Source organism: Conger conger, chromosome 9 (genome assembly GCF_963514075.1).
Source record: "Conger conger chromosome 9, fConCon1.1, whole genome shotgun sequence".
NCBI lineage: Eukaryota > Metazoa > Chordata > Actinopteri > Anguilliformes > Congridae > Conger > Conger conger.
In genome coordinates this window covers 25,686,981-25,699,572 of record NC_083768.1, presented here as the reverse complement: position 1 = coordinate 25,699,572, position 12,592 = coordinate 25,686,981, and the positions used below count along the sequence as shown (strand labels likewise).

The window sequence follows — 12,592 nt, the reverse complement described above, 5'->3', positions numbered from 1 at the left end:
CTCGTTCCTGGGTTACATAATATCGGCGGGCAACATCCGTATGGACCCAAAGAAGGTTACTGCCATGGTGAAAGGCCACAGCCTGCCAGTCGCAAGGACCTACAATGCTTCTTCAGTGCCAAAGAAACCCCCGCTGTTGTCAACAGACTATCGAGCATCCGTCAGCTTAGTGTATTCCCTGCTTCACAACAAACAAATTGCAATAATCTTTCATACTGGTACCATGTTAAAGTAGCTTTCTGGCTCCAATATGGGAGACTTCAGTATGCCTGCTTGGTGGCTCTACCTAGAGCAGCGTTTTGCTGGTCCTCTAGGAACCATTCTCTACCTGCCAATGTAGGCTGAGCATGTACTTAGGTTTCAATTTCCAATAGTCCAGAAGTGATTGCCCTTAAATTGCGTCACATGGTCTTGTAGGGACTACAACTTCCACATTCCCACAGGAGAATTCTGCGACGTCCACCACGAATGATGTCTAACTTGGTTCAGCCAATCCCGTAATGGCGGGAGCAATAAACGGTCCCGTATAAGAGCAAGACACGTTCTTGGGATCTCTCTTCTGTCTCTTCTGCTTTTTCTGCTTCTTCTCTTCGACGCACCCTTTTTGGCCATTCGCTTCAGCTCATCTGCTCCAAGACTCGGACAGAGGCTGAATGCTGCACAGCGCACTACCAGGCCTACGGACACACCCAGTTACCTTGCGGTAACTACGTGGCCTATAGTGAGTGGAAATTGTTGTACGCGGAACGCTACATCAATTTACCCCAATAAAGCTCAACAACGAAACAGCAACAAACCTTTACACCTGGAAAAGGACCAGCGGATCAGACGACAACGCGCTGCTAAGACGGGAACACCCCAGCCTGCGCATCTCTCCCGGACACCATTCATAGCACCATCGCCGCTTCTACAAGGACAGCATGTCTTTTGGATCCAGCAATGCGTATGGACTCAGTAAGAGAACAAACATTCAGGCATAGCCAGTGTTTAGTTTAGCCTTAACTTTTTGTGAATCTGTGTTTCAATATTTACCATCCTACCATTGTAATGTGTTTGGTTAGCTACATATATATGTACGTGAATTGATTCACCGTCTTTTGCGCATATATAGAGTAAAACTACGCAAGTAGTCCCTTCTCACAGCTAACTAACTCATTACCACACCCAGAACTCTAGCTTACTCAAGCTAGCTACTCCCACCTTTCCTTTGTTCAAGCGACACGCGCGCTCGCACGCGCCCACACACATACACGCCCTAACTTAACCTACTAACTTCCCCTACTAATTCCCGTTAGTTTATCTGTTATGCGTTTGTATGTTTGTTTAATAAACATTTTATTAAACCCCGGTGTCCGTTTTGGAATCGCATAGACATGAGAGCCGAGTTAAAGCAGTCTTTCGAAGAACTTCCAACCTTCAGGTTATCGGTATGTTTAATCATTAATATTGGTTATTTTAATAATTAATTAAAATACTAAATTTGTGGTTAGATATTTCTGATAATAGTAATTTTATGAGACTGATTACTTTTTGCGGCGGCACGGATGGTGCAGTGGGTAGCACTGCCGCCTCACAGCAAGGAGGTCCTGGGTTCGAATCCCCGTCGGCCGGGGCCTCTCTGTGTGGAGTTTGCATGTTCTCCCCGTGTCTGCGTGGGTTTCCTCCGGGTACTCCGGTTTCCTCCCACAGTCCAAAGACATGCATGTTAGGCTGATTGGAGAGTCTAAATTGCCCGTAGGTATGAGTGTGTGAGTGAATGGTGTGTGTGCCCTGTGATGGACTGGCGACCCGTCCAGGGTGTATTCCTGCCTTTCGCCCAATGTATGCTGGGATAGGCTCCAGCCCCCCTGCGACCCTGTTCAGGATAAGCGGGTTCAGATAATGGATGGATGGATGGATGATTACTTTTTGCAGTTATACTGCTACACAACGTTTAACTGGTGCCCCGGTTTCGTAGAGAGTAAAATCCCTGCGTTATTTGGTGGCCCGTGCGAGGACCCCTACATATTTTGGCGCCCCGTGTGAGGAAGACTAGCTTTGGCTCAAATTTCATGTCTTGTGACTTCATAACGAATTTCCCATCCTAATTTGTAGCTCTGCGTGAGAAAGACGAGCTTTGGCTCATATCATGTCACGGCAATTCTCGGCATTCTTTGGCTTTCTCAGCTAAATAGCCACAAGTACAATTTTCTGAAAAGACCACTAGATGTCACCCTTGTACCATTTTTGAAAGCCTACATGAGCCGCTTACTCAATACACTGCCCCCTCGTGTAACATTGTGGCATTACATTCTTACACGGTAGTTTGTTGATTTGCATTTATTTTCCGGTATAATACGTATTATCAATAATAGTATTATTAGCCGTACTTTATTCATTATAATTACTCTATCAAAGTAATTTTAATAATGAATTGAATATTACTTTTAAATTCTAATTTCATTGTAATTTCAATTTCTGGTATTTAGGATTAATGTGATGAGCATCACAGTTCCTATTTTACGGTCTGAATATCTGCCATATGTTCGGTCATTTTGCGGTTGTTGCATTGCAGTACCGCGAGTGCAACTCGAGTCCCTATGTGATGCTATAGCTACCTTGTACTATAGTTATAGAGAATATTCAAAGAGCGTTTTACATTCTTTATCCTTCATCACAACTTGTATGTTGGATTGTGATATTGGGAAACAATTCATTGCCAACTGTTAGGAGCTCAAGGCCCTTGTCAAATTGTTAACTTTGAGTACCCTCTTAAGTTACTGATTTTAGCTTTTAGCTTTATTTGGCTTGAGATATGGAACCCATATCTATTGATGAGTACCTTTCCTTTTTAGCCCAAGGTTTAGCACCTGGCTACATAGCTTTCCTGAATCAGATGAACCTCACAGAATTGGGAACATTTCTTTCCTACAATCAAAGTTGTCTGGTCTTGAATTTTGCCAGACAGATTAGTCTTGCTCTTCAGAGCAACAAAAACTTAGAATCAGAGATGGCATACCTCAAAGGACAACACACCAGTGTTTTACTTGAGCTTCAAACTGTTGGCAAGAAAGCAGTACAATACTTGCGTGATCTGCATTCAGCTGAATCAGATCTTTGTTCCTACAGAGAGGAATTATTTCAGTTGAACAGTGGATGCCACAAGCTACCACATCCACTCTCTTCTGTAAGCCTGCTTTCTCAGGCTTGCCAAACTCCAGCTTCTCCTGCTTCCTCCTTACACCACAAGGCGGGGGAAGGGGGGGTCACAAATTGGTTCGGGTTTGCCGGATCCCGGTTCCACAGCTTGCTCTGATGGAGACTTGTCAGTCTCCTCAGATTGCAGTGCTGTTCACCACCCATGCAATGGTTTGTCCACCTCTTCCCTGGAGAGGGAAAGGGGGGGACTGCATCCCAACGGTGGTCCATCTCCGCAAGGGAGAAACAGTCAGGCAAGTACAGGACTGCACCTTCCATGCCCACCCCTCTCGTGAGGAGGTCAGGGAACCCTCCCGTGGACACGGTAGAGGAGATCTAGCGTTATTAATTTGGCACACAAAAAGCAACGCTAATCCCGCTAGCTTTCCCTTTATAACTGAGAGGATAGGTGACAGCTCTGTACAGTACACTGACAGCGACAATTCATCTTCTGCCAACCATTGTGAGAATGACTGTTTTGTAGCTCCGCCCCCTAAACCAAACCGAGGACGTCGAGCTCCGCATGAAACGCATTCACATTCAAATGTGATTTCAGTCTCTCCTTCTCCAAACAGGCAGACTAGTGCAACTTCACATGGTCTTCGCTTTGAGGAGCTAGAGGCCATGGCGAAGTATGTCCACACATTTGACCCCAAGGACTCTGAATTTAACATTCAGAGTTACTTGTGAGAAGTTGACTACTGTCTCTTGGATCTGCCCAGGGCAACCGATCGAGAAAAGGTACGACTTGTATGGAAAACCTCTACCAGAGAGATCCATACATTTATGGAACAACTTCCACCACAGGTTCGTTCCAGCTATCCCAAGGTTTGTGAAGCGTTGGTAGCGGAGTACCTGCCACGGTTTGATCAGGCCACAGCCATGATCAAATCTGTGGAGGTTAAACATAGCCGTACAGAACGACCAAAAGACTTTTACCAACGACTTAAACATGCTTTTTTCCAGGGCAGAAACGGACCAGGCTTAGATGAAGATCAAGCCTTCAAATCCCTTTTTGTGCACAACCTGCACCCCTGCGTCCGAACTCATGTTTCACTGTTCTCAAGGGGCCAACACTCAGCCCTTGAATTAAGAAATGAAGCCCAAATGGTCTGGGACACTTTAAGGATTGTGCCCAGGAACGAGGTATTGGAAACAGCTAAGCACGTTGTTCCAACCAAGCTCGCCGGCACTTCCCAAGTTGCCCCATTAAAGTCTAATGGCTCAAAACAACGGCATGCGAGTAAGTTCCCGGTTAAGAGCCACCATGGTCGCTTCTCACACTCTGATTCCAGCCAGAATTGGAGAGAAGACCGACCCGGTAGGCCCAAGCCTCAGAGTCACCAGCATGACTCTGATAGGGAAGATACCTCGTCTGAAGAGAGCTTCTTCAGTTCCTCTGAGGACAACTAAAGCCTCTAACCTTTGTTCAGTAGTGTGTATGCCTCGAGTAACCACTCCAAAGAGCCATCTGGTCTTGTTCAACCTCCATCAAAAGACTGAATAAGACTAATCTATAGCCGTGGTCTCCTCACAGGCAGACTCCCAGCTGAAGCTTTGACCACTTTCTTTTGCACACCTTTCCTACCAAAGGGGGGTGGCAAAATAAACTGGTAGTTTATAGCAGCCACTTAGATTTGCATGTAGCAGCAGCAAACGCAGATCGTAAGTAGGTACTGTAGAGTTAAATCCGACACCTGTTATAACTCGTAAACGTTCATTGCTCCTTCTACACCTACCGAACCATCGTAAAGTATTGCATGTATAAACTACAGTGTAATCTTTACAAGTATATTGCCACACCCCAGTGTGCCTTACTCCACCTCTTCCCCAAGCAAGACAAGACCACTTGTGAGCTTACCACATCATTTAGAAATGAGACCACCTCTCCATTTCCTTCCTGATGACACAGCCATAAGGTTAAGCTTGGATACAGAAAGCTGCCCTAATTTGAAAATGTCCCCACATATTTCAGATGACAACCCTCGTCAGCAACCTGACTGTAGGGACTAGAACAATTGGTCAGTCTGAACAAGACTTCCAAAAAGGCTACAGCCTCTCCATCCTAGACCCCTACATCATCTGAACATTTTCATGGCTGGGTCATGTTGGTGCTCCACCTTCTGGACACCATCCAATAACTAACAAAACACCTGAACTAACAAAACGACTAACCCTTTCACCAAGGTTTCTTATGTTTTTTTGACAATGTATTCACTGTTCGACCTTAGTGTTTCACATTGTTTGTGTTTTAGACCAGTGTAGTTAATTGTTGATGAATGCCTGGATGTTCGACAGTCAATTGTGAACTGTTACCGACCCAATGTACTTGACCTGTGGACTGTGAACGGACTTTTGTGCTCTCAAGGAACACTGGCTTCAGCCGCATCCTGAGACCACAGGGGGATGTAGGGACTACTTCCACATTCCCACAGGAGAATTCTGTGACGTCCACCACGAATGACGTCTAACTTGGTTCAGCCAATCCCGTAATGGCGGGAGCAATAAACGGTCCCATATAAGAGCAAGACACGTTCTTGGGATCTCTCTTCTGTCTCTTCTGCTTTTTCTGCTTCTTCTCTTCGACGCACCCTTTTTGGCCATTCGCTTCAGCTCATCTGCTCCGAGACTCGGACAGAGGCTGAATGCTGCACAGCGCACTACCAGGCCTACGGACACACCCAGTTACCTCGCGGTAACTACGTGGCCTATAGTGAGTGGAAATTCTTGTACGCGGAACGCTACATCAGTTTACCCCAATAAAGCTCAACAACGAAACAGCAACAAACTTTTACATCTGGAAAAGGACCAGCGAATCAGACGACAACGCGCTGCTAAGACGGGAACACCCCAGCCTGCGCATCTCTCCCGGACACCATTCACAGCACCATCGCCGCTTCTACAAGGACAGCATGTCTTTTGGATCCAGCAATGCGTATGGACTCAGTAAGAAAACAAACATTCAGGCATAGCCAGTGTTTAGTTTAGTCTTAACTGTTTTTGTGAATCTGTGTTTCAATATTTACCATCCTACCATTGTAATGTGTTTGGTTAGCTACATATACATGTACGTGAATTGATTCGCCGTCTTTTGCGCATATATAGAGTAAACCTACGCAAGTAGTCCCTTCTCACAGCTAACTAACTCATTACCACACCCAGAACTCTAGCTTACTCAAGCTAGCTACTCCCACCTTTCCTTGTTCAAGCGACACGCGCGCTCAACTTTCTTTGAAGCAAACGTATAAATGTTTTGACACCATATACGTTCTCAGCAGACAAACTGGCCTATTCGCAGCACACACGTTGGATCGTTTTGCACACTGCACACATGCTCAATTGAATGAGACCTGCATCATTGAATGTACAGTAGCCTACAGCGCAACACAAAAGCGGTCGCCTATGGACAATGTTCAATGTCAGTAATACAACTGCAGAGGACAAATTTATGGCACAAAACACAAATTTTTGCGCATCTAGCAAATTTATCAAGTTTGCATGCAAACCTGCTGTGAACCCTTTCTCACCCCCTACTCGACCCAGCTCCTGGTCCAAGCGATGGTTCTGTCCCGCCTGGACTACTGCGATTCCCTCTTGGCTGGCCTCCCAGAGTCCGCCATCAGACCCCTCCAACTTATCCAGAATGCAGCAGCTCGTCTGGTCTTCAACCTTCCCAAATACTCATGTCACCCCCCTGCTTACTTCCCTCCACTGGCTGCCTGTCATGGCTCGCATCAAATTCAAAACATTGGTGCTAGCCTTCCAAGCAGTTAAGGGGTCTTCCCCAGCTTATCTACAAAAAATCATCAGACCCTACACCCCTGCCAGACCTCTTCGTTCAGCCTCCACAGGCCGCTTGGCACACGCACGACTACTGTGAATGAACTCCCTGTTGAGGTCAGAACTGTACAATCTCTCCCCACCTTCAAGCGCAAGCTGAAGGCACACCTCTTCAAACAGCACCTCTCCCCATCCCTCCCTACCTCCCTGTGAACCTTAATTGTTGTCTGTGTGACTTGCTTTGTGTATCGGTATTTTTAGTTGGCTAGGTAAGCAGTGTTTGGATAGTTAACTTTGGTCACTTTTGCTCTGTTGTTTGTTTCTTTGTTAAAAAAAAAATAATAAAAAATAAAATAAAATTGGCCCTCGTCCTTATCTTTGTTGTACAGGTAGCAGTTGAAATTGTACTTCCCTCTAGGGTCTTTCAGCAAACTTATCCCTGGTTATGGGTATGCATTTTGTTGTACGTCGCTCTGGATAAGAGCGTCTGCCAAATGCCAATAATGTAATGTAATGTAATGAACCTATAATGAATTGTGCAGATCTAGTCATTTCTTCCATTTAATTCAGATTTTATGGAAATATGAAAGCACCCTTACTGATATCACTCATGTTCGCTCTCATGTGAAATTCTGCAGTGAAACATAAGTCTGAACAATACAGGCTGCACTAATTGGAAGCAATACTGACCAATCACAGGTTCACGCCGTTCCTTATTCTTCAGGTAGTCCCACAGCTTCTGCGAGGCCTTGCTAGGACTTGTTAGATTCGGCAGGCATTTTTGCTCCAAAGACTGCGCCGGGTGTTTTTGCTCCAAAGACTGCGCCGGGCGTTTTTGCTCCAAAGACTGCGCCGGGCGTTTTTGCTCCAAAGACTGCGCCGGGTGTTTTTGCTCCAAAGACTGCGCCGGGCGTTTTTGCTCCAAAGACTGCGCCGGGCGTTTTTGCTCCAAAGACTGCGCCGGGCGTTTTTGCTCCAAAGACTGCACCGGGCGTTTTTGCTCCAAAGACTGCACCGGGCGTTTTTGCTCCAAACACTGAGCCGGGCGTTTTTGCTCCAAACACTGAGCCGGGCGTTTCTGCTCCAAACACTGAGCCGGGCGTTTTTGTTCCAAACACTGAGCCGGGCGTTTTTGCTCCAAACACTGAGCCGGGCGTTTCTGCTCCAAACACTGAGCCGGGCGTTTTTGCTCCAAATACTGAGCCGGGCGTTTTTGCTCCAAAGACTGCGCCGGGCGTTTCTGCACCAAAGACTGCGCCGGGCGTTTTTGCTCCAAACACTGAGCCGGGCGTTTTTGCTCCAAACATTGAGCCGGGCGTTTCTGCTCCAAACACTGAGCCGGGCGTTTCTGCTCCAAACACTGAGCCGGGCGTTTTTGCTCCAAAGACTGAGCCGGGCGTTTTTGCTCCAAAGACTGCGCCGGGCGTTTTTGTTCCAAACACTGAGCCAGGAGTTTTTGCTCCAAACATTGAGCCGGGCGTTTTTGCTCCAAACACTGAGCCGGGCGTTTCTGCTCCAAACACTGAGCCGGGCGTTTTTGCTCCAAACACTGAGCCGGGTGTTTTTGCTCCAAAAACTGTGCCAGGCGTTTCTGCTCCAAAGACTGCGCCGGGCGTTTTTGCTCCAAAGACTGAGCCGGGCGTTTTTGCTCCAAAGACTGCGCTGGGCGTTTTTGCTCCAAACACTGAGCCGGGCGTTTTTGCTTCAAACACTGAGCCGGGCGTTTTTGCTCCAAAGACTGAGCCGGGCATTTTTGCTCCAAAGACTGAGCCGGGCATTTTTGCTCCAAAGACTGAGCCGGGCATTTTTGCTCCAAAGACTGAGCCGGGCATTTTTGCTCCAACGAGAGGGCTGGCTTGTGCGTCTTTGGGACTGCAGATGAACAGAAAATGGAAAGTTCAGTCTTCTCGCAGGAATATTTCTGGATTCATATTTCACAAGATGTTGCATGAAGTACACTTGCTCCTTTTGAACACAGATTAACATACAGAGAATTCCCTATGTGTAAATTGTATCAGCAGGTAGTCACTCCACCTCTATATGTGGTCACTCCAGTTGTTAGTTTCACACTCACCGAGACTTTGTCCAAGGGTCACGAGGAGTGGAATGTAACTCGTGATCTTCTCTCCTGAGACTGCCTGTAGCTTCTGCAGGGCTGAAGGCAAGATGGTGTTTGTAATTAAATGCAGGATTCAGTCAATCAAGTCACAAATGTAATGTACATCTATGAAAGAGTGATCCATTTTAAAATCAACATGAGCAGTAACGATGGGGGGGGGGGATAAAAGGAGATGCCACCCCCGCCCCACACCAGCTCACCGTGCAAAAACTGTGATGAATCCACTTCCTCATAGACTGCCCGATCCAATTTGATGTCCTTAAAGGCGAGAGCAGAGGGGAAAAAAGTACACACTTAAGGATTTTTCTCCTTTCTTCCTGAAAGGAGGGACAGAACTTAAGGACATATTGATATTGTACCTGGACTTTGCCAGAAGAGTCAATGTTCTCCGCTTGAGTTGCTAGGTCAAGCATCAATGCACCATAGCAGGCATCATAGCGTTTGCAAAGGCTTTTCCCATCTAGGGAAGAGGGATGTGCAAGGTCCTAAAAAAAAGTAAACAAATGGTCATACCCATCACATCTGACCAGCTTCATATTTCATATTGCCTGTTATGATTGTAAGGTCCTTTCAGGTTCTGACATTCTGTCGGTTTTAAAATGAGCCACTCCTTCACATACAAGGTTCCTTAACAGAAATTTGAGCTCACAGGTTGTGGTACAGGTTGTTGAGTTACAGGTTGTGTAGGAGCCCTGGGTTTTACGAAGGCAGACTGGACTAGGAGATTAAAGCCGTGCATTAGTGTTCCCCAGCGTGTTCTCCGGTAACACTTGTTTGCGCTGTTTTTAACTAAGTTTAGTAGACACTGTAGTGTGATTCTGCCATTTATTTGTTAGCTAGTAGGCGGCTTGTAGCGTAGTGGTTAAGGTACATGACTGGGAGCCACAACGTCAGTGGTTCGAATCCCAGTCGAGCCACAATAAAAATGATCCGCACAGCCGTTGGGCCCTTGAGCAAGGCCCTTAACCCCACATTGCTCCCCGGGCGCTGCACTGTGGCTGCCCACTGCTCCTAGGTAACTAGGATGGGTCAAATGCAGAAGACAAATTAACCCACAGGGTTCAATAAAGGATATCTTATCTAGTACAAGTAGTGTTTATTTAGACTGCAGTGAAACCGGGTTGTGTCTTTATTTTTCTCAGGTGAGCTAGGCTATTGAGGTAGGCTATTATCTGCAATTGGCCAGCAGGCCACAGCTATTGTTGCAGGAGGAGCATCTGCTGGCAAACAGTGTCTCAGCTAATTATTTAAACAGTTGTCTAGCGCAGCTGTGTGCAGCAGCCTTGTCTACCTGTCTCGTCATACGAAGTCGCAGGCATACAAAGATGAGTGTCTATCTGCGGGGCTATCAAAGCTGTCTGAGAGCCTGATTATTGATTTTGTTTTTGCTGCCTGCCCTCACTTCACTGCTCAGGATTCCTCTTGTCCACCCATTTACCCTAGTTCCCTCCATGCATTTCCTTCCCATTCCTGTCATCTCTCCTCTCCCTAGGTCCCAGTCAGGTAGGAGGTTGGCTTCCCGCCAACATGGCCGGAATATCTCTAACCTGATCTTCCCTCTCAGATCTCTGTGTGGCCGATGGCCTCTGGAACTGCCAGTCCACCATCCAGAAAGCAGACTTCATATCGGCCTCCCACCTCAACCTTGACTTTCTTGCTCTAACAGAAACATTGCTCTCACAAGAGCACACAGCCACCCCGGCTGCCCTTTCCTCTGCCTATTCTTTTTCCCCAACACACCGCGACCCACTGGCAGAGGAGGCGGCACAGGTCTCCTAATCTCATCCTCAAGATCTAGCATCTTCTCCCTCTCCTCTTCTGAATTTCCCACGTAAACTCTAACTCCTCACCAGACAATGGCAATCCCATGAGGGTGACTTCAACCTAAACTCAGAGTCCACCCAGTCCACCTGTCTCTCCCTCCTTTCCTCTTTTGACCTTACCCTCACACATTCTCCTCCCACCCACAAACCTTCTTGACTTGGTCTTCACAAGGAGCTGCACAAGAACCAACCTCTCTGTAACACCACTCCATATATCAAACCACTCCTTCATCTCTTTTTTTTCTTCCACTTTCCTCTAACACTCATCCATCCCTCCCACCATCCACGGTCACCTGTCAGCACAACTTACACCACCTGTCAACCTCCACCCTCTCTCCCACCATCTCACCAGTGATATGGCTTCCTTCCATGCCCTCCTATCATCTTTCTATTCCTGTCTCTCTTGCTAAATCTTCTTTCTTTCACTTTAAAATTAAAGCAGCCTCTAACCCTCACTGTCGAACGGTTTTCAACCTTCTCCTCTTCTCACCCCTCCCCCACCTCCCTCATTACCCAGCTGATGACTTTGTCTCCTTCTTTGAAAAGAAGGTAGATGACATCCGCAATTCCTTATACTCTTTCTTTCCTTCCCTCCCAACACCCAGGTCACCACACAGATCTCTGCCTGCTTGGCTGATATCTCTGCAGGGATGACTTCCCACCACCTGAAGCTTAACCTTGGCAACGCTGAGCTTCTCTACATCCCTGCTAAGTCCTCTCCAACAATCTCTCACTGATTGTTGAGGACTTTGTAGTATCCTCCTCCTATATGGCCAGGAATCTTGGGGAGACTCGATAACTTGATAACCACCTCACCCTCATTCCACATGCATCCTCCACTGCCAGAACATGCAGGTCCGTCCTCTATAATATACGTTGTACCCGTCATTTCCTGACGGAGAAAGCCACCCGGCTCTTAGTCCAGGCGCTCGTCATTTCCTGTCTGGATTACTGCATTGTGCCATCAAGCCCCTCCAGCTGGTCCAGAATGCAGCAGCCCACCTGACCACTAGCCAGCCCAGGTCGGCTCATCAGCCCACTCCTCATTGGCCTACACTGGCTTCCTATTGCCGCACGCATCCGCTTTTATTTCACTAGTTATGGATTTGATGCTTTTTAACCTGGGGAAGAACCTGAGCACTAAATCGCTTTGGATTAAAAGTGTCTGCCAAATGAAAAAATGTAAAAATGCTAATGTAAAGCTCCGGACCCTACTGCACAACACTCACCAGGTAGCTGAAGACATGCTCAAACCCAATAAGGTGAGAAATGACCAGAGGCTCACGGACAGTCTTCTTGCAGAGCAGACACAGGTATCCACACAACTTGTTGCCATCTGTACATCTATACTCCAACAAGAATTTCAGACCTGTGGAATTCAAAACCACAGCATCATAACAGTGTGTGGCAGCTGAATGTTAGACTGAAATTCTGCATTCTATGAATGTCAGCTTGAAGCTGGCTAGACTAACCAAGCAAGGGGTATTTCCGGTTTGGGTTACTATGGTACTGCCCCAATTTGGTCCAGTTCCCAACTGCAAAACAGATTGAAATAGACACACACAGCCACAGGTTAGAAACTACTGAAGGAATAGTACAGTGTTATGGACCATGAGTGGAGCAAACACTCATTGCATTTCAACCAATTAGAAGGCTTTGAAATGGTTAAAATAATTTTACATAGGATTCATGT

The 12,592-nt window shown here is 46.8% G+C and overlaps 1 protein-coding gene across 1 annotated transcript in view; it reads right to left on the bottom strand.

The window, feature by feature from the left end:
* The window catches only part of LOC133137609 (uncharacterized), a 45,154-nt gene that overhangs the window by 14,076 nt on the left and 18,486 nt on the right, over nt 1–12,592 (bottom strand). Inside the window, exons 26-32 of the mRNA XM_061255952.1 lie at nt 12,372–12,434; nt 12,129–12,268; nt 9,436–9,561; nt 9,277–9,334; nt 9,032–9,104; nt 7,995–8,829; nt 7,648–7,912 (exon numbers count right to left, since the gene is read on the bottom strand). Coding sequence (XP_061111936.1) covers nt 7,648–7,912; nt 7,995–8,829; nt 9,032–9,104; nt 9,277–9,334; nt 9,436–9,561; nt 12,129–12,268; nt 12,372–12,434 — 1,560 coding nt within the window. The remainder of the gene's footprint in view (nt 1–7,647; nt 7,913–7,994; nt 8,830–9,031; nt 9,105–9,276; nt 9,335–9,435; nt 9,562–12,128; nt 12,269–12,371; nt 12,435–12,592) is intronic.